The sequence below is a fragment of the Uloborus diversus genome, chromosome 5 (genome assembly GCF_026930045.1).
Source record: "Uloborus diversus isolate 005 chromosome 5, Udiv.v.3.1, whole genome shotgun sequence".
In the NCBI taxonomy this organism is placed as follows: Eukaryota; Metazoa; Arthropoda; class Arachnida; order Araneae; family Uloboridae; genus Uloborus; species Uloborus diversus.
In genome coordinates, this window is record NC_072735.1 from 130,687,772 (window position 1) to 130,714,819 (window position 27,048).

Below are 27,048 nucleotides of genomic sequence, written 5' to 3' on the forward strand. Positions count from 1 at the left end.
GATTTTTTTAAAATTATAAAAGTATTGCCTTAAAATTTATCTTCAGTAGACTTTTAGATATCCCTTGAAATTACTAAAAATTGTAAGTTTCTATTAATAAAGCTTTTTGAGAATAAGTTACATTAAGTTTCGCAATTGAACATTACGCATAAACAGGGTACCGACTACCTTAAAATGCATTGCAGATTTTGAAAATATACTTCCATCACACTGGAGGTCCTACAGCCTGACCATCGATGATATGGTGTAAAGTTTTCTTTCTAATTTTTCTGCTGTAAAACTCTCTTTTTGTGAATTTAAAAGTAAGAATATTGCTGCTATTTTAAATTTGTGAAAATATAAAAATTATTAAAAAAAAATGGATATTCGTTTATTTTCGAAACCATACAAGGTTAACGTAAAATAATACCCCAGGTTAAAAAAATTATATTTCATGAACTATTACAATTAGCACTGTAATTGGTACTTAAAAATGAAGATAAACATTTCAAGTTTAGTTTTAGTCACAAGTGATCGATGTATGAGCCTTTCGTAACGTGACACACATCTAAGCTTTCTCTAGTTAGTTTCATGCATTTTGGAATGTTTCATTGTCAAGTTTTCGTAATACCTTGATATATATATATATATATATATATATATATATATATATATATATATATATATATATGTGTGTGTGTGTGTGTGATCTTTCAGTTCTTACGTTGTAGGCAATGGTGGTGTATAAATACTGTCTTTGATGAAATCCCAGAAAAAAAAATCACATGGGGTTAGGGCTGAGGATCTGGCTGTCCCACGCATAAAGAATAAATCATCATCACTTGCGTAGCCAATTCATCGTTGCGGAACGTGCACGTTTAAGTAATCACGCACGTTCAAAAAAAACTTGGATTTTTTAAAATTTTTCACGTATTGTTATTACGCATCATTATTAAAACCGGGATATTCTTATATGCCAAATCTGTGTAATGACATTAATTAAAAATATGAGAACTTACCCCGGTTCATAATGTAATGCAATTGCTCTTGGGCTATCCAAATTGCTCCATATTAGGACCTTCCGGTGCCGACCATCCAGTTCTGATACTTCAATGCATTTCCGTTGATCGTCCGTCCAGTAAAGCTTTCGACCTATTGAGTCCACAGCAAGAAAATCTACGGATCCTAGTCCCTTAGTAATCACATTTTCTACTAGGTAACCATTCAGTTCGGACCGCTGAATTATGTTTCTTCCGGTATCAGACCAGTAGATCTTCTCTGCCAATAAAAGTTTATTATTTATTATTGTTTTTCGCATATTTATAAGCACATTTCTAAAACTTTGAATTTAAAAATGTGATACATTTTCCCTCGTTTTATCTATAGTTATCAATCATTTGAGTCATATGCTCGCATATGTAAAATGTCTAAAAAGGGAAAACATAATTGAAGTAAAGCAAGTTTGGAAAACAAGTAAAAATAAAAGCGGTGTGTTTTGTAACATTCCGTTATTTTTATCTATATGAAAGCATATACTTCTCGGCAGTAAAATCCTTACAATTTTTGCTGTCAGATTTATTTAAATGCAATGCAAGATTTTTTTTTCTAGTTTCAACGATTCTAGTACAAGCGATTCAATTTTTTATTTGTGATAAAAACACGAATAAAACTAGTTTTATATGTATTTTACTTATGGCTAAGTTAACAAACAGAAATAGTTCTGAATTTAAACAAAACATTTCAAAAACGGAGGAAGAAAGATATTTTGTTCAATGCTGGAGCAATTCTGAAACACTTCAAGCGAATGTTGGTTGAGTAAACCAAACTCAATGTTCTTGAATGCGCATGCGTCAATTACATCGATATTTACAAATGATCGTGAAAGTTAAAGTTCTTGTTTTGAGGTCAACGTTATCGCGATAATAACGAAATAGAAATGACCTTCTTTTTTGAACTTGGATATTATAAGAATTTTGTCCGATTGTAATTATATTTACGGAGTCACTGCAGAACTTATTGAATCAGCATCTGCTCTAAAAATACTATTCCTATTTTGCATTTCTTTGAATGGATCTCAATGCTTTAAAAAACATAAAATCGTTAAAATTTAGAGAAGTTTTTAATTTAATTTTTTTAATTCTTTAAAATATATAACGCGTTAAATGTTTTTCTGTATATACCACCGTCTACTGGTACTTTTTTGAACTAAAAAGTTTAAATAAGAAATGTCAAGCGCAATTTCTGAATAGTTAGTAGTTAATATTAATCACATTCGGAACAAAAGAACGGATTCTACGTGTACTAAAAAATGGATTAGTTTTATAAAAATTGCTGAACTAAAGTAGTTTGTAAATATAAAGTCATTTCTAAAGGTATTGATTAGATTGCAAATAGCAGAACCAATCAAGTAGTTGAACTACAAAACCCCTATTTTTTTAAAGTGGAAACTGTTAAAAAAAGCACTGTTCTCTGCAAAATTTATTTGATTATTCCTGAGTTATTTAGAGCTAAACACAATGGTTGGATACATTATTTCCATCATTTTTATATGGCTGCTTTTATTTTTTGTTATTGTTAAAGCAGCCAGTTGCAAAACAACTACTTCTGATAAAATTTTAAGAAAGAAACAATATAAATGAACTTGCCTCCTTTTGTGTCAACATCCAAGGCAATAACATTGTTCAAATCACTGATTGGCAAAACAACATCAGCCATATAAGAAACATCTAAAGATACTTTCCGAACATCAGTGCGCTTTGCAACGATTAAAAAATTCTTCATTCCTAGAAACAAATAGAAATAAGGTGTTTTTCATTATCGAAACGTCATAAATCTGGCCCAATTTTTTTGTTCAAACTTCAAAAAAATATTCACCAATTACACACACATTAGCAGAAACTGAACAAGTATTTTAGACTAATGCAAAGGACCTACAGTAATGTTAAACTAAGTGTTAATTAAAACTGTGATATGAACTTTTTCTTTATCTATTTTCATTGAAGTAATAAAGAAAGCACTAATATTTAAACGTACTGTACAATATTATAATAACACTAACATTTTAATGTATTTATCCATTAACTCCACTTATTTTTATTGTAATTTTAATGAATGGTACGGAACATTTCTAATTGGTGCATAAGAGAAGAAATAACAAAGTAAGAGGAGTATTATATGGCTTTTTCTAAAAATTGCGATGTGCTAGACTAAAATTTGTCTAACGTGCGTTAAGAAAGTACCATACACATGATACATTAGTTTTCGATTAACTGCTAAGTAGTGTTCCATTGGAAGTAGAAGGCATTTTGTGTATTTACTTCGAAATATCTGGGCTGCTAACCAAAATTCTAAAATGACGCACTAAATAACAAAAACATATTATGCTTAACACATTTTTTGTTTAGCTGAAATAACTGGTATTTATTAGTAATAACCTATTTTAATTAGTATATATTTATAGAAATAGATAGTTATGCGTTATTTCAAACACTTTATAAAGCATGTCAAACATCTATCTTTTTCTGAACAAAGAGTTCAACGTACATTGTAATTCACTTATTGAACATTTACATGCATTTGAACTGTTCAAAAGTGCCCATTCTTATACAAACTTTACTGCAAAATCACAAAATATTTTTTTTTTCAAATTACAATATATATTAGCTATCTAAATATACCAAAAGTTATCTAATAATGCTGACAGTGATTAAAAAATATCAGAAATAACGTTGACAGTAATTAATCCTTATCAATGAAGAAAAGAAGGGTAAAAAAACGTGCCTCATGGTGAACTACTATTTCTATTGCATTAAAGATTCTGTTTTTTTTTTTTTTTTTTTGCTATACGTATATTAAAAAACAAAAATCTTCAGTCTAAGGGATTAGGATTGTTTTAAAAATAAAATCATACATCTCTTGTTTATTTCTTATGTGTAAATCTCGTTCAGAATTAGGATGTTTGAATTTTTTTCCTTTTTTAAACAATATGAAAATGTACTTATTAAAACATGAAGTATTTTTAAAAACTTTATACTTGAGGTGTTAATCGATGGATACAGATCTTTTTTGTTCTTTATATGATTAGCAAATCATTTCAATTGAAACGGTACATAAAAACATATTCTGTGAGAACTACTTTCTGTCATGAATTACGCATGATATTTGCTAAAAATGCAAAACAAATTCAAATTAATTCATTTAAAACTATCCTCCATTCGTATTTCAATTTTTAATCGTATACTTCTTGACAAAAATTGCTTTTTTAAGTGTTACATTTCTAATGATGAATTACATTTTGAAGAAAGCAAACGAACGATTGTACTTTTCTTAATAAACGTATTCATTAGTATTCAGCTACAATCCTTACTTTAAAGAAAATAAAGAAAAGTAAATTTGTTTTTAAAATTAGTATTTCAAAGAGAATTGATAAACCCGTTCTTTTTTGGGAAATTTCATTTTTCTCTTTTACAATATTAGTTTATTAGGATATTGTTGTTTTGAGAAACAAAAGACTAACATAGAACTAAAAAAGAATTGAAATTGACTTTTACAATATTTTTTTTTTACTTCTTTAATATCTAATACCATTAACTACAAATAGCAAGTCGAAATATATAGTGGTAGTTTACATAATTGAATTATTTCGTCTACATTATGATTGTGGCCTCGAAATTGAATAACATTGCATTGTCGAGTTCAAAGCATTAAAAGCAATTTTTTTAAAAAACAATAAGCTGCGGTATTCAGTTATCAATAATTTTTAACGACTTAATATTATTGGTTTTTATAAAAGCTAATATTATATTTTTGATTTTTTCTATGTGCAAATGAAGAGTTCTTTTTATTAACTTACAGATAAATTAAACGTAAAAATAACGGATTGTTGAATAACATACTGCATGGAATAAAACTACACAAAGGTGGCAATATGAAATAAATTTTAAAATATGCATTTTTTAGGATTTGTTTGAGATATATCCCGCTACCTTTTTATCCAGCTCAAATTTATTTTATACAGATTTTAGATATTAATTGGTTTTTGAGACATTAGATTTCGAACTTAGTTATTGATTATGCTGTATAATTTTGTTATTAATAAACTGCATAAAAGTTTTATAATTATTGATAAAACTTATTAAATCAGGGGCTCTCCAATCTTTTTTACTCAAGGACCACATTGTAAATTTCTGAAGACGAGGCGGGACAACAATTCTTTAACTTTTCAGTTGAGATGGTCTATTTAGCGTTGCCACCAACTCCTACACAAGAGTTTAGTGGTTGTTTATGGGATTTTTGGAGCTATCCTACTGAAAAAAAAAAATGCTTAAAAAGAAATATATTATCACATTTAAGAAAAAAATGTTTTTATATACAGTCCCGGCAAAAAAAAAAAAAAATCTTTACATATGGTTAGCAATTAGAAACTTTGCATGCAAACTTCTTGCCTTGATTTTACTTGGCATGCTCCCTAGTGATTTGGCCAATTACCGAATATTTGGCCAAACTAATAATATTCGTGCGAGACGATCATTGCCCAAAACTCGAATATCAGGTCAACACTTTAATATTATAAATCTCTCGATACCTACCTTTGCGACAGGTTTTCTTGTCATCTTGAAGCAAAATCCCTGTTGGACACTTGCAGGAATATCCTTTTGGATTAGGAGATATTAAACACAAGTGACTGCAGCCACCATTGTTTATTTTACACTCACTGGCAACTAAAATAATTAATATCAAATGTAATGTTTATTATAAATTCAAAGGGTAAACAATTTATTGAAAGGTTTTTACAGAATTTAAGCTTCAAGCATAATATATGAAAATTTATTTACACAGTGTAAAGAGATATTTCAGTCCAACTGTCAAGAGTCATACTTATAATAGAGATCTGATAACAAGACATTAGCTAATGTAAGAGTTAATTTATGTCTTTGAGGAATTGCAAGAAATATTATATTGGCTCAGGGAAAAAAGAAAAAAAAATAAATAAATAAAAAAATAAAAATAAAGGAAAAAACTATAGCATACTGGGTGCCGCGGCACCCTGAGATGCCGCTTAAGGAAATAAGGGGTACAGCAAAGTACCCATGGCAGCAGTAATATGTATATAATAGAATTCGACTAGAGTACCGCGAGAAAGTTCGTATTATACAAAGAGTGCCACGTATCGGAAATGTTTGGGAATCCCTGGATCGTAGTAGTGAAGCAAACAGGCTAAATTCACCCCTATTTGAAGATCTTCGTCTATTGGAGTTCAAGATTGGAGCTAGAAACTAGTTTTTGTCAAATTTCATGAAAATCGGCCGAACGGTCTAGGCGCTATCCACGTCACAGAGATCCGGACAGAAATCCAGACAAAGAGACTTTCAGCTTTATTATTAGTAAAGATGATCTCCTAGCAACAAAAAAATAATCGTTCAAACTCCAACTATTAAATCCTTATACAGAGAATTTGAGACCTAATAAAAGATGCAACTTAAAATTGTTTTGTAAAACTGCACAAAAATTTCTAGGACAAGATCGCAGATTAAATGCAATGTTGACTTTTACTCACTCAGTATATAATTCAATTAAAAAAAACACTAAAACCGAGATAGAAAATCATCAAAAATTCTATCACAAAACTAAACTTCATTAATCTACCAATTTTACAAAAAAAAAATCTTTAAGCCGCATTAACCGCTTTATTGTTAAATTTCCCATTACTTTATTAAACGTTTGAATAATCCTTTTACATTTCTTTTAAAGTAAACGTCAACAGGATTAAATGCTTCCACTGAAATCTTTCCCAAAAGAAAATCATTTTTGCGTATCGGAAAATGCAATTTTATCTCGGATATATGAAGGAACACAAAGCAATAAGAAAGGATCAGCAATCCAATATTAAATGTAAGCTTTAGGGTACAAAAAGCGTAAAGACGACGTTATCAGGAAAGATGCAAGCACAAAAGACTATGCAGTAGCTTACTGAGGCTATTAATACAACGTGACTATCAGTAATATTGCCACAGAAAGGAAGTTAAGCTATAATCGATATCAATAGGAATATCGATTAAAAATAATCTATGAAAAGACAGAAGGGTGAAAAACTGGGCTGGTATGTTTTGTAAAGATGACAATGAGAAGGTAGTATAACGGAAATTCCTTTTCAGATATTAGGGCATTTACAGTAGAAAAGCTTCTTTTTTTTTTACTATAATTTTGCGACTAAGATACACTCAACTGTGCATTGAAAGTTTAATTCTTAAATGGTAATTAATGAGCAATGAACAGTTTTGGAACTATAGGACTCTAAGACTTGACTAAGAAGCGAAAATTAATTAATTGCAAGTAAACGGAGAGCAGTAACATAGCTTCTTATTTAATTTCTGGTAAAATACTTCGCTTTTAATGTGCTGAGTTTATAAGAATGTTAAGTAGTACAGTCGAGCCCGCTTAATGGATTAGGCAATTTGCCAGAAAAAATTATTCTAATAAGCGGGATATTCCATTATCCGGGATAAAAATAACACACATCAACGGTGTAGTACATGGGAATTTTATTACATTAAGCGGGATATTCTATTATCCGATATTCCATTAAGCCGGCTCGACTGTATTAAATATTTTTATGTGATAAATTAAAGGCAAAATATAGGATGTGTTTTAGAAACATATAATACCTGAAGCTTGCCAAAATTCAAACGTTTTCCTGTTTTCTGCTCAAGAGACGGAGAACAAAATCCACTTTACGGTTAAAAAAATATATATATATATATATAATAAAAAAAATAAGTAGTCGTAAAACAAATGCATGATATTCATTAACATAGACCGTAAAAAGCAAAATTAGGTTAATAAATTTACCGCTATTTTGAGTAAGATATGCGTGCTATTGTTCTCCGTCCTATTTGTTCTTTTTGAGTCATAGTCTTCTTAGTCACTTTTAAAATATTTTTAGACGTTAAACTATTCTATGTATAAGATAAATAAATACCTTTGTGCTGAACAGTAAAGTAAGACAAAACAACGTTAGAAGAAGCACAAATTTGCAAATTACAGCAGACACGTGTTTCGGCGTTACAGGGAACGCCTTTTTCAATGCAAAAAATAATCAGCTTATGGATGAAAAGACATCCGACAAAAGCCAAGAGCAGATAAGCATGCAGCTTAAAATATAAAAACAGCGGATTAGCCAAACAACAATGACAAAGTTATAAACCGATCAGGAACCAATAGGAATGCAAGCAAAGGCCAAGAGCTTTCTCTTAGGTACGAACCCAGAAAGAAAGAATTCAATTGGACAAAGATTAAGCCGAAGCTTAAACAAAAAGAAAAGAAATTGTCAGTAACCGTGAACCGCAAGAAAGGAAAAGCTGAATGGAAAACCATGAAATAAAATAAACAGAAACAAAAAATATTCGAAAAAAGGAAAAATAAAGATAAATAGAAGAAAATTGGGGGGGGGGGTTGTCAATCAAGGCAAAAAGGTAAAAATAAACAAAGGAAGATAGATAAAAATGAATGGGAAAAAAGGGAAAGGACAGTATTAAAGATATGGGAGCCAAGTGTTGGAAAAATATGGAACTACACTAAGATCGTTAACTAAGTTAGAACTGTTCCTCAAAATATGAAAAGATTCCCAAAAGTCAAGATCTGATGAATTGGGGCATTTTTGGATAATCTGATAAGAGTTAAGATTAAAAGAGTGATTCGAATCCCAACAATGTTGAGCAATACTAGACTTATTTAATTGTTGTTTTTTCACATAATTTTGATGCTCTTTCAAGCGAATTTTAAAACACGCCGAGTCTGTCCAATATACGCAAGTTTACAACTACAATTAATTCTATAAATTCCACAACAATTAAGAGGGTGAATAGAATCTTTAAGAGAAGAGAAAAAAAGTTTATTAATAGGAGAGAACACCACCTGGAATTGGAAACGTTTTAGAATCTTAGCAACCTGATAGCTTACAGATGGAAAGAATGGCAAAACAACCAAATTCTTTCTGATGAAGGTTCGGTTAAGAACATTAGTTTGGGATTTATTTGAAAGTTTTTTATAAATGGAATCAATCAAAGTTGGCGGATAGTCTCTATCAATTGCCACAGCTTTAAGATAATTAAGTTCCACTTTAAGAAGTTCCGACGAAGAACAAATATTAATTGCGCGATAAACAAAAGAATTGAAAGCAAAATATTTTTGATTTGGAGGATGAGACGATAGTCTATGAGGAGGTAAAGAAACAGCAAAAGGTTTGCGATAAACAGTAGTTTGAAAAAACCAATTTCAGTACCAGAAACAAGTACATCAAGAAATGAAATGCAATTATTCCGTTCTTTCTCACAAGAAAACTGAATATGAGGATCAATGGAATTTAAAATAGATAAAACCTCATCATCTGGTTCATTAAAACAAAACAATCATCAACATACCGAACATAAAATTGAAACTGCAGTTTTTGGAACAGCTTAACCTCAAAATAATGCATGTAAATATCACTAAGAATGGGGCTAACTGGGTTTCCCATAGCCAGATCATCTAACATTATATAAAATTTCCCATTAAAAACAAAAGAACATTGCTTAAGACAAGTACGGGTAAGGAAAATTAAATCCTCAATTTCCGTATTGGTGAAATTAAATTCAGAAAGTCTTCTACGAAGGCATATCAGTGAACCCTCGACGGGAACGTTCGTAAATAAAGAGTTAACATCAAAAGAAGCCATAAAAGAATTATTTGGATCGAAACTATGAATTTTTTTAACAAACTCAACAGAATTTTCAATAGTAAATAAATTGTGACTCCTAAGAGGAGAGAACACACAGACTAAATATTTTGCAAGTTTGTACGAAGCCGTACCAATATTGGAAACAATCGGCTTGAAAGGAATACCAGCTTTATGCACCTTAGGTAAAGAATAAAATCTAGCACAATTAGCAATAGATGGAACAACAGAGCGTTTAACATTTGAAGGAATAGACTTAACAGACTTGACAGCAGATGAAATAGTTTTTAATTCTTTATCACTAGGATCTTTAGAAATTTCAGCATATGGCCCAGAATAAATCAAATCATTAGTTTTATCAACATAAGATGATTTGTCAAGAACAACAATTTAGCTACCCTTGTCAGCTTTGGTAAAACCAGATCAGAATTCGAAACTAAGTCTTGAACAGAACGGCTAACAGTATTAGCAAATACAGGTGAGCTTCGATCCAGGAAACTAGGAAGCATTTATCGTTTATTGAACGTGAACTTTATGATTTACATTTTTCGGTTTCTAATTCCATTCCCGACTTTAACATTATTGACAGAAATTCTTGGTCTAGAACCCTTCGTTCCTCTGATAAACATCAAATTGTTTTGAAAAAGAAATTAGCTATGCTTTGTAAATTTTCTCATGTCGTTCCTCCTGATAATTTACCTGTTGTTAATAAGAATGTTGTTGTTAATCTTTATAGCGTTCCATTAAGCAATTCTCAAGTTGAGGCTCTTAAATTTAATGATATTTTTGCTGTGAGTGTTAAACCTTCTTTTTCAAAGCTTATTGCTCCTGTTGAGAAAGCTTTTAAATTTAGTGCCTTAAATTCCTCTCAAAAAGATTCGATTCGGCATCTTATAGCTTCTAATCTTGACTTTAACTCGAAAATTTCTATACCTGTATTTGCTAATACTGTTAGCAGTTCTGTTAAGGACTTAGTTTCGAATTCTGATCTGGTTGTTACCAAAGCTGACAAGGGTAGCCAAATTGTTGTTCTTGACAAATCATCTTATGTTGATAAAACTAATGATTTGATTTCTTCTGGGCCATATGCTGAAATTTCTAAAGATCCTAGTGATAAAGAGTTAAAAACTATTTCATCTGCTATCAAGTCTGTTAAGTCTATTCCTTCAAATGTTAAACTCTCTGTTGTTCCATCTATTGCTAATTGTGCTAGATTTTATGCTTTACCTAAGGTGCATAAAGCTGGTATTCCTTTCAGGCCGATTGTTTCCAATATTGGTACGGCTTCGTACAAGCTTGCAAAATATTTAGTCTCTGTGTTCTCTCCTCTTAGGAGTCACAATTTATTTACTATTAAAAATTCTGTTGAGTTTGTTAAAAAAATTCTTAGTTTCGTTCCAAATAATTCTTTTATAGCTTCTTTTGATGTTAACTCTTTATTTACGAACGTTCCCGTCGAGGGTTCACTGTTATGCCTTCGTAGAAGACTTTCTGAATTTCATTTCACCAATACGGAAATTGAGGATTTAATTTTCCTTACCCGCACTTGTCTTAAGCAATGTTCTTTTGTTTTTAATGGGAAATTTTATATTATGTTAGACGGTCTGGCTATGGGAAACCCACTTAATCCCATTCTTAGTGATATTAACATGCATTATTTTGAGGTTAAGCTGTTCCAAAAACTGCAGTTTCAATTTTATGTTCGCTATGTTGATGATTGTTTTGTTCTAATGAACCAGAATCAGTTTGAGAGTGATGAGGTTTTATCTATTTTAAATTCCATTGATCCTCATATTCAGTTTTCTTGTCAGAAAGAACGGAATAATTGCATTTCATTTCTTGATGTACTTGTTTCTCGTACTGAAATTGGTTTTGAAACTACTGTTTATCGCAAACCTTTTGCTGTTTCTTTACCTCCTCATAGACTATCGTCTCATCCTCCAAATCAAAAATAGTCTGCTTTCAATTCTTTTGTTTATCGCGCAATTAATATTTGTTCTTCGTCGGAACTTCTTAAAGTGGAACTTAATTATCTTAAAGCTGTGGCAATTGATAGAGACTATCCGCCAACTTTGATTGATTCCATTTATAAAAAACTTTCAAATAAATCCCAATCTAATGTTCTTAATCGAACCTTCATCAGAAAGAATTTGGTTGTTTTGCCATTCTTTCCATCTGTAAGCTATCAGGTTGCTAAGATTCTAAAACGTTTCCAATTCCAGGTGGTGTTCTCTCCTATTAATAAACTTTTTTTCTCTTCTCTTAAAGATCCTATTCACCCTCTTAATTGTTGTGGAATTTATAGAATTAATTGTAGTTGTAAACTTGCCTATATTGGACAGACTCGGCGTGCTTTAAAAATTCGCTTGAAAGAGCATCAAAATTATGTGAAAAAACAACAATTAAATAAGTCTTGTATTGCTCAACATTGTTGGGATTCGAATCACTCTTTTAATTTTAACTCTTATCAGATTATCCAAAAGTGCCCCAATTCATCAGATCTTGACTTTTGGGAATCCTTTCATATTTTGAGGAACAGTTCTAACTTAGTTAACGATCTTAGTGTAGTTCCATATTTTTCCAACATTTGGCTCCCATATCTTTAATACTGTCCTTTCCCTTTTTTCCCATTCATTTTTATCTATCTTCCTTTGTTTATTTTTACCTTTTTGCCTTGATTGACACCCCCCCCCCAATTTTCTTCTATTTATCTTTATTTTTCCTTTTTTCGAATATTTTTTGTTTCTGTTTATTTTATTTCATGGTTTTCCATTCAGCTTTTCCTTTCTTGCGGTTCACGGTTACTGACAATTTCTTTTCTTTTTGTTTAAGCTTCGGCTTAATCTTTGTCCAATTGAATTCTTTCTTTCTGGGTTCGTACCTAAGAGAAAGCTCTTGGCCTTTGCTTGCATTCCTATTGGTTCCTGATCGGTTTATAACTTTGTCATTGGTGTTTGGCTAATCCGCTGTTTTTATCTTTTAAACTGCATGCTTATCTGCTCTTGGCTTTTGTCGGATGTCTTTTCATCCATAAGCTCATTATTTTTTGCATTGAAAAAGGCGTTTCCTATGACGCCGAAACACGTGTCTGCTGTAATTTGCAAATTTGTGCATCTTCTAACGTTGTTAAACGTCTTTATCAAGTCCTTGAAAACCAACCTCAGAATTTCTCGGTTTAACTATGTTTGTAGAATTGCTTTGTAGTTAAGTGTTACGTTTTTTTAATAAAAAAAAAATAAAACTATAATATTTACTAAATAAAAAAAAAATCCTTACCGATCGTCTAAGATGCAAAATGCGGTTTTTTAATGAAGAATTCTTCCCTATTTTACCGTTAAACAATAAAAGGATATATCAAGGTTTTGTTGATCGCTTGAACCTTATAGGCCCTCACTAAAAATATAAAATAATCATACTCGTACCTGATGGTCTCTTTTTGTGAAACACGTGAATATCCAGTAAAATCTCCAATCCCTTTAGAATAATTTTTCGATCTTTTCCAGTCACTTTATCAGCACTTTGGATTGTGTGCTCTGTCCAGTCAGTCCAGTAAATTCTGTTTTCGTGCAATGTGAGACCAAACGGATGAGGCAAGTCTATACTTATTAGAACCTGAAAGAATAACATTTATCTGCTACGTTTTAACAATTAATACGTTTTTAAATACTTATAAACCATTTAAAAGGGTCTGCCATTCCATTTCCAATGAAAAATACAGTGAAATCACGTTACAACGAATACCAATACAACGAAATATCTTTTAAGGATATACATTTTCAATCCCAGTTAAATTGCCATTACAATGCTAAAATTCCATTACAACAAAAACCCCGGTACAGTGAAAAATCTGGTTTCTTGATGTTTGTTGTTCTTTGTACTTCAAAATTGTAAGCCGAAGATATTAGTAAAGATAAAATTTTATTGTTCAATCTTATTTGAAAATCTTTTTTTCGCTAAGCAATTCAAAACTGAATAAAAAGCTTTAGTAAAGCACAAACTAGCAATTAAAATTACTAGTTTCTTTTGCTTGATTTTTTATGTTGCATACTTATTTTACTCATTATTTAACCTTCCAATGGACGGAGCCTCAACACCGCAATGAAAGATCGCGCGAATTTCTTAGACACACTATTCAATATACATAAATTTACATCATAATTTTCAGCTGAACCATGTGAGTCTGATGCGCTTTTTATTTGGGATTATGTATAAAGGTAGTTTTTCTGTTTACTTGCTTCAAGTGTTTGAATGAAAATGATGTGGCTGAAAAATATGCGCTACTGTTTAGGGAAGTTCTTGTGATTTTCAATTTTCTATGTTTTTATAGGAAGCTTCTCTTACAGTGGAGCTTCGTTAAAACACATTTCTAGGTAGCGTTTCTAAAAAACGTAAAATATTTAAGCATAAGCTATTAAAATAGAAAGTCGAGGGGAGGAAAACTTGATGAGTCGTGCAACACTCTCAGATTTAAAAAAAGAAAAGAAAAAGAAGCAGATGTACAGACTTTTGCTGACACTAGAAGAACGCCAATGATGCTTGAAAATGGAGCTAGTGGAGAGCAAAGATTAGCTAAAGTTTAACGCTCGAAGCGCTAAACGTAAAACTATTTAATGAAAACTCCTCTTAGTGTATATCTCAGATACGCACGCACTGGAAGGTTAACAAACATTTTGAAGTCATCTAATAAAAATCTGATTTCAAGACAATAAGGAAATCTCACAGAAAAATATTTTTGTATCATTATTTTTCTGTAATTACTAATATTTTACCACTAAAATAAGTTTTAGTAATCTAAGTATTTTATCGCTGTATGTAGTTAATTCAATCGTTGAAAAAAATAAGAATTACCAAAGTATTTTATTGTAGCTTTATACATTTTACACTATATTGTAACTGTTTTCTATTTCGTTACGTACAAATATTAATGCAGTTTAATTTAACTTTTACCTCTCTGCTACAGAAATGTTTTATCTTTTTTTTTAAACACGAATTTTCAGTTCTCACCTGTCTGTTCTGTCCATCCATGTCACTTGATTCTATCATTCTCGTTCCAGCGTCAGTCCAATAGATTTTTTTCCTTTCTCCGTCAATTGCAAGACAGTTGGGCCAAGTAACATTCTTGTCAACAATCACCATTCTATGAGAACCATCCATTCCAGACCTTTCTATTTTAGGATGCTCCCCCCAGTCTGTCCAGTACATATACCTAAAAACATTTCGTCAATTTAACGCTTAGTTCAAAATAATAGATTTAATTCTGCGTTGGTTTTTTAAATTTTATACTAGCTAATGTGTTTTGAGGTTTGCGTCTCAAATTTTGATCCCAAATGGGTACTTTAAAGTTCGTGATACATGACAATGACAGCTAATTAAAAAATTCAAATTTAGAAGACGAATTTTAAGCAGGCTTAGAAAAAGTCAGCCAATAGGGAATAAAAAACGATAGAAAAATTTGCTGCCCTTTCAAAATTTGCTTATTTTTGATTCAAAATATTAAAGAAAATTGTAATCATAGGAATAAAATTAGGTTAACTTTTTTAATGTTTAAGTTGAGTTAGTGCTCTAAAAGCAACGTGCACTTTTTCAATTAAAACACTTAATTACGCAAATATGCAAACGCTTACGTTTTGTGTATGCAGTTTAGCTATACATTTAGTAGGGTAAGTGGGGTACCACAACTGCCAGGTAAAACGAGAGACGGACTGCGTTTCGCAATTTCAGCAACAGGTTGCGCTTGTATCGACTTTTTCAAGATCGTTTTTGCAGAAAGAAATTTGACGCACACACTACAGCAATTTTCATCGAATTTTTAGGGAAAACTTACAGTTTTATAGAAAATTGGAAAAGTAAAACTGATGTTTTACATTTTCATTTTGCTAGAATTTTTAAAAAAAGATGATTTGTCATTTCGTTGATCAATTATGATTTGTATCTATTCGCATTATTAAAAAAAAAAAAAAAAAAAACTTTTTCTTAATTATGATGAGTTTGGTGATGTTGTCTGAAGTAAGGCATTTAACGCGATGCACTGAAGTGAATTGTCTGGCTGTCAAGGTATTATATCTAAAAGCTACATTTTTTTCTTTAATTTGCAATTAAAATTTTAATTCATAATTTCTGGTCAGGTTTTCTGACAGGTTTATTAACTACATTAAGAGATTCAGTAGGTATTATCTTTTCTTTCTCGTTAATATTTTTTTAACGTTTCTGATTAGGTAGGACTTGATACCCCGACTTCCTCTATGTAGCTTGTTCATGCACTAACTATAGAAATCTTGAAATTACAACTACTTTTTGTGAATAAAATTGTAAGAAATGTACGACTCTCTCAAACCACGGTCTTTTAAAGCTTGTAGAATCTCTTCTTGCTCAACTAATTCTCTGTGGGGACTCAATGCTTCAACTTTAACTCACTTCTATTGTTAAGTACACTCGCAGTAGAGAACCCAAATAGAACCCTAAAACTGTAATCACGGCCGAAATTCCTGCCCGCTGAAACCAATAACAAGGACTCACTCCGGAACAAAATGACCGATAAGAGTTTCCCTATATCGCAATCGATATCGTTATTAGTTCACGTATGTGGTCGATGACTCAATATTTTTCGGGAACTCGGAACAGTAGAGTGGTCGATTGTGAAGTTCTGTTGTTGAATGAACTTTAAATTGTGGTGGCAACGTAGCGAGGCCAGTGAATGGTACTGGGAACAACTTTAGGTAAAAATTTTCAATGTGAGGGAAATACTCAATTTCGGAAGAAACGTGACTATATTGAAAGTCCAAAAAATCCGATAGTTTAATGAAACGAACTTTGTTAAAATAAATTGTTGTATATTTTTAAAGAAAGAAACATGCATGAAAACGAACTTTTGTGAAAATGCTGTTGTGGAATATTGTTAACAAAGAAGCAGGAAATTGTAGTATTCCATCTAAAAATTGAGGTTAATATTATCAGCATACTCATCTGAAATCGTTTTAAAAGCGGAGAAGTTCTGATAAATGTAGATGACATGATAAAAATAGCTGACTTCTAAATAATATCCGTTTGTTATTTTATGAAATGTTTATGATTGACACATTTTTACCTTTCCTATTACCTTAAAAATGTATGAAATGTATACAGTGGGAATTTTCAGTTGGTGTTTGATGAATCGGAAAAGTCGCTATGATGGTAAATTTTAAGACTAGTGTTGTTTTAAATTTAAAGAGAAAATTAACTCATCTTTGAGTAGAAATTACAAAGATAAGCATTTCCCTACACTCAATAAACCGGTGGTCAAATTACTGCTAGAACCAGTAATTAAAAGTTATCAGAAAATATCTGTAATATTATTGCTATTTGGGATACATTTCGCTTCCTATGTGCCGTATTTAAAGGTTTTAAAAATTTGATTATGATGTGTGGACTCTCTCTTGAAAACCAAATAAAGATCAATCACAATGTACACATTTCAAGTCAAAAAGTTAGATAAGAATACAGCTGTTTCCGTTTATCTCGTCTCGCATGCCGTTGGTTAATTTATAGAACAAGTACGATAGATAGCTTTTTAACTAGTTGCGTTATTAACTATTTCCATGTTCGGCGACAGTCAAGATTGTTAGTTTTCAGCACGGTTTCACTTGCTTATTTTGTTCGTCAACAGGAATATTTTGCAGTATATTTGGTGGTTATTACATCAGATCTAGCAATTCATATTTTGAGTCTCTTAATAAAGAAGATTAAGGTTGATTGTATGCTCGCTAAGCAAAAATCCGATTATAACTGGTTAGTGCAAGAAAACGGAAAACTAGTAAAGTTACGTTACAGAGGTTATCCTTTCTCATATTTCCTGCGATTTAAAGTTAGAATACGTTTAAGAAGTTGCCTGAATAGGAGAAACTTTTATATATATATATATATATATATATATATACAATGCTCAAAACAATTAAAGGATATTGAGGTTTTGGGTTGATCCTGCATCTGGAGAGCTTTTTGGATGATGGATACATTATCGACAGGCGTAGTAAACTATGTGAGACAAAAATTACATTTGTTTGACATAAAAATGTACTTTTTATTCAACTTTTAGGTACAAAAGGGAAAAAACGCACTTTGTGCATACGAGAAAAACAAATAGAAAAGAGATTTCCTTAAAAGAAAATCACTTTCAATTATGGTTATGGTAACCCCAGATCGCCAGCAATGCAAAACACCTCTAAGGCACGGAATCAATGAGTCGATTAACGAGGGGTTGGAGAATTGTGCCCCACTCCTCCTGAAGAGCTCTTTCCAGTTCTAGAAGAGTTTCTGGAGGTGGTAAGCGTCCAGAAACTAGTTGCCTAGAATGTCCTAAACATGCTCTGTTGAGTTCATATCCGGTGAACACGTTGGTCATTAAATTCGTATGATTCCTTCTTCGAAAGGAAATCATTCACCAAGTTAGAACGATGTGGTCTGCAATTGTCGTCTAATAACATGAAATCATTTCCATTTTCTGCATAGTAAGGGACTACAATAGATCTGAGGATATCAACCCTACTTCAAGGACAAGGGGGTCAGAGTTCCATTTGGAATGACATGCAGATCGGTGCGCCCATCAATGGAGATGCCAGCTTGTACCGTCGGACCACCACCACTAAATCTGACACTTTCATATGTGAACGCTGGATTTTTTCTAGTGTCACGTTCCCACCAGATGAAAATACGCCATTTTCAAGAGAAGAACAAAACTCGTTGGAAAAAAGAATATTGCTCCATTTCTTTCTTCTAGCATTCACATGCTCTGCTGTCCACTCCCTGCGGGCGCGATGGTGCCTTGCAGCTAATGTCACACACACCATTGGTCATCGAGCATACAGGCCTATAGCGTGAATGCGATTTTGAACACTTTGTGTCGAAACTGTGGTGCCAGTACCAGTCGTTGTAGTGGAGTGGCATTCATATTTCAATGCCTCCGAGCGGTTAAAGTTAAGTAATAGTCTTCATTGTGTGTTTTTTCCCATCTGCGACCTTGTCCCGGCCTTGTCCTGATCAGCATTTCCAGTCTCTAAAAATGGTTCCAGATGCTAGAAATCACACTTTGCGAAACTGCAATAGTTTATGCGGCCTCGGCTTGTGCTTGGCTCCCTCCAAGCTGCCTAGAACTCTAGAAGCTTCTAATTCCGTCAAACGACTTCGTTGAGACATCGTACTCACCGAAACAACACGCTTACTAAATGTCGATCATGATTTTCTGCTTTGTGTTTCATTAAGTTTAGAGCGAAATCTCATTCGCTGCCACTAAAATGTCGTCTTCGACGGCAAAATCAAAATTTGTATACCGCGATGTTTGAAATTGAGAAAAATTTGTATTTGCGACTTCCCGACTTCCCACTTCAATTCTATACAAAAAAGAAAATTGCTAATACCTTTTTTTGTAAGAAAGATTATTATTTATATTTAATTGTTTTTCTGAAGCTTCCTGGTTTTCTGAAGCTAAAGTAATGCAGAAGAAATGAATTTAAACGTACGTCAAGGAGTTTCAGTCAATCTGACGCCATATAAAAAGGATTATGCAAAGTATTTTCTTTTATTACACTTACAAGATTCGTGATTAACATTAAATCTGGTATTTTATAGCTTGAAACTGTCTTTAATGGTTATTGCTGAAGTGTAATTTTAGCATTTATAATTGAAGTGCCAATATGATGTTTAAAGCAATGGTTTTTAGTCTTATCCAACCATTCCGACTTTATATGCAGAAAATAGCTTGATCAGGGTGACGTGTGGGATTAAGTTTTAGTTACTTTTGACTTTTTATACACTTAGTATTGTTGCAGTGCTGTTGTAAATTTCAAAAATATTCATAATGGGGTTGTTTCCTTCACTCAAAAGTACTACTTTTAGTCATTGAAATGGATAGAATGAGCGAAAAAAAAGTAGCATGGACCCTGAAAATACTTTCATTTTCCCAACAGTTTTTTTAAATTAATTTTTTTATATGTCCGATTTTTCAAGCAAGTCGTGATCTTTATGACGTCACAAATGATGCACTTTGCCGCATCTTTCTACTACGGTTCCTCGTTATGATAATCAAGCAGAGAATTAAAATTGCGCTCTACGCTTGCTACCAATCATATCGTTGGCAATACACGTGGGTAAAGATGCGAATTTAATATTTTGCTCTGTGAATTGCAACACAGAATGGCAATTCCTCATTTGTGATGTCATCGGCAAGAAATGCAAACAATAAAAGCGCACCGTTTTAAGTATTTTTTAAAAAATATTAAACTTAAACAAATTATTTTAAAAAATGGTTAGCTCCTATGTTTTGAAGCATGTTCATTCAGAAAATAATACTTTTAAAATTTTGGAAACGACCCCATTAATAAAAACAACAAAAGCGCAAATCCATGCAATTAGCTTAAAATAGAGTAAATCACTTCAACAAGTAAGTTATCTTCCTTAGAGGCTATCCACAAATGATGCTACGCTTTGAGGGGGGAGGGATTTTTGCAAAATTGAGAGTTTGGGACAAGGGATAGGAGGGGTAACAAGAAATGTGACATCACGCATGTTTTGAAATACGAATAGGTAAATAAAAAAAGCTTGACATGTGAAACACGGGGAAAGGGGGGTTATGGTGCAGTGTGACACTTTTTGACAAAGGGGAAAGGGGTTTCAGAAAAATGTGACATCATTTAAAGACAGCCCCTTGTGTCAGCTTTGTATGGATGTCAATATCAATTATATTGTATTTTCAGCATAATTTTTCAAAGAATTTTTCTTAACGAAGACAGTTTCAATAACAACCATTTTTCATAATGCATAGCTATTAAGAACATTAACGGATTTTCATACAATTAAATGAAAAAAAATATTCTCTACATATTTGCTTATTTAAAAATCATAATGGATTGACCAAAAAGTTATGAATGATAATAAGTTTAATATAGTACCCTGTAGTTGGATCTAGCACAATGTCTCTGGGTTTTCCAAGGTTATCCCAAACAAGTATCGTCCTCATGCTGCCGTCCAACATGGCCACTTCTATCCGCTTTGTCCCAGAATCGGTCCAGTAAAGTTTATGCGTCACCCAATCCACAGCCAAGCCATCTGGACTTTCCAAAGTATTAGCAATAACAAACTTGAAAAAGCAAAGAAGAATTTTATTTAGATACATTTTTTAATTCGAAGTTTAAAAAAAGATGCATATGCATGGAATGTTCCTTCTTGCTGGTTATGTATAAAGTAAAACTCACTCTACCTTAAGTAATTTGAAACTTTGAATATTTTATAGGCGTACAATTTATAAATTATGTTTTCTAGATTGTATCATTCAGCACCTAATGAAGAAAAATTCCAAATAACAATGTAGAGAACCACTGGTATGGAGCTAAGGGCCCTATAGTTCCAAAGAATAAAAAATCATTTTTGTTAAAATAGGTGAAAATTACTCAAGCCGTCACAAACTTTCTGTGTACTTAACTGTAACTTTTTACTTTTTCTTTATATAGTTTTTCTTTCTCATCCTACCACATATTTCCAATTAAAATTAGTTTCATAATAGTTATTATAGAGTTTAGTTAATTAGACTTAATGTCTTTAGTGTTATCTAAATAAAAAAATTCAAATAATTGTTCGCTGTCTTAACATTCTGTTCATATCTAATCTGTTTGATGTAGTTGTGCATTCGTGATGAAAAAAAAAAAAAAGAAATGAACCTAAGTATTTTGTTTTTTAAAAGTGCAAATTTTTTGCTTCAATGTTAAGTATCGACGTTTTGAGAACTGGCTATAGAACAGAGATAATAGCGATTAAGCGTCTTTTCGAAAGCGAAAACTAGACCCACACTTTGCTTCAATTAAACACAGAATCTAGCCCACCTGTTGATCAGAACCATCAACTTTGGCACGGGAGATGGAGTCATTAGTTACATCTGACCAATAAATGGTGTTCGTGTCGGCATCGAAATCTAATGCTGCTGCACTGCTAATGCGACGGAATGGAAACACGACATCCACATCATCTTCGCAGTCTATGCACAGCCAGCGGACATCACTCCTGCGACTGAAGATGAGAAAAGAGCTCGATTCTACAAAGATGGAATGAAAACTCATTATAAATTTATGTAAATACAGAAAAGCTATACAGCCACACGTAATTTAAAAAAAAAGAAAGACGTACTTCGCGTTCAGAAAAGAAAAGGGTTGGTACACTTATTCTTTTTTTCGAATATTTCGGATTTTGACCTTGGAACTACGAGCCCATTTTTTTGCTTGTAAACTACTAACCGGGGTAAATATTTACCCCATGGGTGTTTTGCTCGTAAAATCGTTCTAAAAACCATAATCTGATTTATAATTGTATGATTTTTTTTTATCTTTTCATGCCGAAAAGAATGGTGAAGAGCAAATCCTATTTTATCAAGGTTTAATTGATGAAAATACGATTTGAATAACTAAAAGTGCTAAACACCTCATTAAAAGTTTTCAAACCCCCAGTTTATCTGGTCTACATATCTACCCGGTTTTGTAGTTCTAGGGTGAAGAACTTGGATACGCAAAAAAACGATAGAAAATATGCTAAAGTTTACTTTATCTTTTTATGTCTGTTTTGGGTGAAAACGATTTTTAGTTAAAAAAATACAGTCTTGAAAGCTTATTAAGGTTTTCTAATCACTTGAGTGTTTTAATTTATAGAATAAAACGACTGCTTTGTATTGCTATTTTATCAAACCTTCGGATGAGAACATCTTGTGGAGCCTAGGGAGCTGTGATAATATTTTCTGAAGGTCATTGAATGTGTAAGGATTATCATGTGAGGACTCATTCAGTCACTGGTTCGGTGGACTGGCACTAGTATTTGGACAAACTAAACCAATCCTTCGAGACTTAGACATGTTCACGGTCAAAAGATATTCTTTATTCAAAAAGATTAACAGAGACAGTTTGTAAAAATGTTTACCTTATGATTTTCGGCTCTAGAAATTATAATTTTGTGTTTCAAGGACCCTCATGCGTGTACATTTTATTTGTCACTTATCACGTCATGGGTTATAATTTCGTTTAACGGGCCTGGATTTCTTGATCATTTTGTCATATTTTCATGTGATTTACTCACAATTTGTTTATTTGTGTAAAAATTAGTGGCACTCATATAGCAGGGCTCGTATTAAAAGTCTAAAAATGTCACCTGCGGAGACAGTTTCATGCTCAACCATTTAAAAACATTATTTATGCATTTTTACATTTAATCGCGTTTATTAGATTAGAAACTTACCATTTGTACACGTTTTCTCATCAAGTTGCACCGGAGCATCTACTGTGCATAAGCATGTGTATGAAACGTTGTTGGGCATACAAAGATGACTGCAACGACCGTTGTCTTCGGCGCACGAGTCTCTCACTATTAGAAAACAAAAATAAAACTCTAAGAGCACAATATTTGTTATCTTCATTAATATTCGGTTTTAAATTTTTGCTGATTGAAACTCTAACCTCCATGATAAAGTACACTGCAATTTTGAATGTTCAAACGAATGTATATGTAAATATGCAACGGGCCTTTTTGGAAAAATGTCCCGTACGTAACGCTAAGTTATTTATTTTAATCAAGTAACCATTAATCAAATATGGGATAAACTGTTATGCTTTGATAGTATATTAAAGCAGGTATTATTCCTCAGCAGCATTATTTTTTGAAGTTGGGTTAGCTGGGAAAAAAAACTTAGCGTTACGCACGAGACATTTTTTCGAGAATCACTCACGAGATATATTTTACACTAGAGACACCCGCACGGTTTTGCTTGTAATAGAAAAATTAAAAAGTCCTTTGGTTCATCTGTATATTTACAAATAATGTATGGTGAATTTTCTCGCCAATTGGCTTGTACCCATGTTACGGTTCCACGTTATGATAATTTTGTAATTTACTCGTCCATCTTATGATAGTTTTGTTCTTAAAATTGGAATAGAAAAAGAACCACATCGAATTTTCAAAAAATCGCTTCGAGGTACACACCCCCACGTTACAAACTAACTTTGTGCCCAGTTTCATGAAAATCGGTCGAACGGTCTAGGAGCTATGCGCGTCACAGAGATCCAGACATCCAGACATCCAGAGATCCTCCGGACAGAGAGACTTTCAGCTTTATTATTAGTAATAAAGATAAAGAAAAAAGAAAGACAATGAAATTAACGCACAATGAAGTCTAAAGTTGGTAGAAGAGATTTGCTTATTCTTGCAGCTTTTATTGTTCTCATTTCAAATCATTTCTAGATACATCTGAACTAAGTTACGATTATTGATTGGTTACTCGGGTATCTGCATTTTTGAGAGTAAATATTTATACAAGAAGTATTTTACTAATTCAAGTTTTCTGCATGCCTGCAAGATATGCGATTTATGAAAGTAGTTGCTTTTTCCTTGCCATCTTCTCCCTGAATCACAACGTTCAGGAAAAAAATGAATACTCTTGAACTAAAAAGCAAAACAATAAGAAGTGACTCAAATCATATCACTTAGCGCCTGAAAAAGAAATGCATTATTGCATTTTTTAAACAGTTTTGCTTACTAATATAGCAAAAACAATTATCTGGTGACCGGCTTACAGGCCAAGCATCCGGTTTACAGGAGGAAATGAACGAATCTAATACCTTGCAGGGATGCCAGTTAGTAGTTACATATGTTTGTAAGCATCTAAATCAAGCAGGTTTTGCATTAAACTGAACGAAACACACGCATGAAAATTTTCTCTTTTCCCCACTCGTTCAAAGTTTCGCCTTAATCGGCCATTTGTCAATTCCATAGTTGGCAATTATGCGGAATTTAATTACATTAAAAATATAATTATATGTTTTATTAACACAGCTAAGACATATTTTATCCACTGTTCAAGCTGTGTTCACTGTTTTTTTTTTTTTTTTTTTTTTTTTGACCCTGAACCTGCATGATGTATTTGAAACTATGTTGGGGAAAAAAAACAAGCATTGTATCATTTCCTCCATCCCACATGAATTGAGTTAGACGATAACGAAATCCTTTTTTGCTACCTTATTAGCTGAAATTGAATACGTTGCTTTTGGTTCCTCTACTTTGATTTTCAACAGCGGTTTTTTAAGAAGCTTTTTTTCTTCACGGAGTGAAAGTAAATTCTGGAATTGCATATACGTTTTTAAGACTTACTCACTAAGGTTACACCGCTTTGGGTGCCATGGATGGCTTTCGCTTTCTTATGTATTTAAAGAGGAAAAATTATATCTTTAAAACCTATGCAATTTAAAGCAGTTTGATTTGTGAACAATCGTGAGATATAAATAGGTAACGTCATAAACACAGCGTTATTTAGAGCCTTAAATAACAATAAACTATCGGGGAAACAAGTAGAACATAACAAAACATGTTAATTATCAATGTAAATTATTTTTGATCACTCTATATTACACGATTATACAAAATAAAATAAAATGGGGTAAAGGTTTTAAAGTACAGTTCTCTTACCATAAGGTTGCCGAAGGGGATGCACGACTATGAGGTCCATGGGAAAATTCAACCGCGCATGCAGAGTTGTAGCATTCCTTCCGGTGAATTTATTTGCCTGGTGAATGCTCCTCGTCTGCCAATCTGTCCAGAAGAGCTGATCTTCGAACACGGTGAGGGCAAACGGGTGTGGTAAATCTTAAAATAATAAATATTTTATTCAATCAAATGTTGTCTTCTAATTTTAAATTCTATATGACTTTAAAAATGAGCTTAATGTAATTGTTAAAAAGCTGCACAAATGCCATTTTCCGTATGCCCTAAGCCGTGTTACTCTTTTTTAAACATATCGTCTGTAGCCCTTTTCGTTTACTATTTCTAAATTTATTATGGTTGCAATGTTTTATCTTTCTTTGCGTTTCTCAATTTAATTATCGTCTGCACTACTTGTTTTTCTGGTAAAGCAAGGAAAAAAGAATTTGATAGAATACTAGTAAATATGTTTTGATGGAATATGAATGTGGCTTTTCTCACCTGTAGTTGGCGGAGAAAATAATTTAATTTTTGCATAAATGTGTGATTAAAATTAATAATAATAATAAATAAATAAAATATTTACTCAATTTTCATTAGGGCAGAAGTACATTTGTTTTAAAACTTAAAAATAGTGAAAGGCGAAAATCAACTCGATTCGTTATTTTTATGAAATCAAAATTCTTTAATCTCGCTGTATGTATCAAAATCTTGTCATCGGTACACTTCTAAATTTTATTTGCGTTCTTTTTCAAGATTGTGCGTTATTAAAAATGACACAATTTTTTGCAGTAGCTTCTTGTCGAGCAAATGTTTTACTCTATAATGTTGCAGACAAAAAAATTTTATGTTTCTTATATTTCTTATTATATTTATTATATTTATTATTATATTATGTTTCTTATTATTCTTTATGTAGTAGGGGAATGTGGAGCAAAGTGAAACATCGGGGTTGTGAAATGGTGAAGTTTTTACTCCGCTATTAGCACTACTTACCTTGTGATATTTTAACTATATAGTAACTAATGTAGTCTATTCTAGTCAAGAAAAAGTTATCTTTGAAAATCAAAACACTTGATAATACAAGCAATTTTCAAAAATTTTTACTCAAATGGGGTATTTTCCGAAATTTTAAAAGATTTTTTTTCCCGAAAGAGCAAGTTTAAAAACGAAGGATTTTACCATTTTTAAATAATTAGACAAAGTTTAATATTTCAAAAAAGTTAGGAGATTCAATTTCATTTTTTTAAAAACATCACAAGTGATGAAATGCCATTCACTAATGCCATTAGCGCTGAGGACAATATTTAATTCGCTTTTGAATAATCATAACCTGAAAACTCGATAGACATCAAGCATAAATATTCAGGGCACTAGTGAAGTGCAGGCCGGTGTTCACCCCCCTTGACGTCATAAAGACCACGTCTTATTTGAAAAATCGGACATTTAAAAAAAAAGTTAACCGTTTCGAAATTAAATGATTTTCCTCAATCCTTGCCATTTTTTTTTGCTCATTCTATCAACTTCAGTGACTAAAAGTAGTACATTTGACTGATGAAAACAACCCCATTGTAATATTCTGATGTAAGTCAAAAATTGTTTCGACATTATCAAATGATAAAAGTTCTTGTTATTAACGTTTAAAATATTAATTGGGATCTTTTAATATTCGATGTAGTACTTCTTTAGTTAATATTTACCTTATCTGTAGCTTTAGTATTTTTCAATTAGTCAAGTGCATGCGGGGCAAAGTGAAATAGTTTATTTCGTTTACTCATTCAATCAATTACTAAATCACTTACGTATTTATTTACTAACTAAATTATTTGCATTCTTTCACTTAATACTTCATTTAATAATTCATTCATTCACTTATTTTCTTA

The 27,048-nt window shown here is 32.0% G+C and overlaps 1 protein-coding gene across 1 annotated transcript in view; it reads right to left on the reverse strand.

Annotated features, from left to right (window-relative positions):
* The window catches only part of LOC129223139 (low-density lipoprotein receptor-related protein 4-like), a 161,688-nt gene that overhangs the window by 33,091 nt on the left and 101,549 nt on the right, over positions 1–27,048 (reverse strand). The window contains exons 15-23 of the mRNA XM_054857706.1: positions 25,154–25,330; positions 22,934–23,059; positions 21,538–21,746; positions 20,611–20,798; positions 14,696–14,897; positions 13,114–13,303; positions 5,568–5,699; positions 2,625–2,762; positions 999–1,257 (exon numbers count right to left, since the gene is read on the reverse strand). Of these exons, the coding sequence (XP_054713681.1) occupies positions 999–1,257; positions 2,625–2,762; positions 5,568–5,699; positions 13,114–13,303; positions 14,696–14,897; positions 20,611–20,798; positions 21,538–21,746; positions 22,934–23,059; positions 25,154–25,330 (1,621 nt within the window). The remainder of the gene's footprint in view (positions 1–998; positions 1,258–2,624; positions 2,763–5,567; positions 5,700–13,113; positions 13,304–14,695; positions 14,898–20,610; positions 20,799–21,537; positions 21,747–22,933; positions 23,060–25,153; positions 25,331–27,048) is intronic.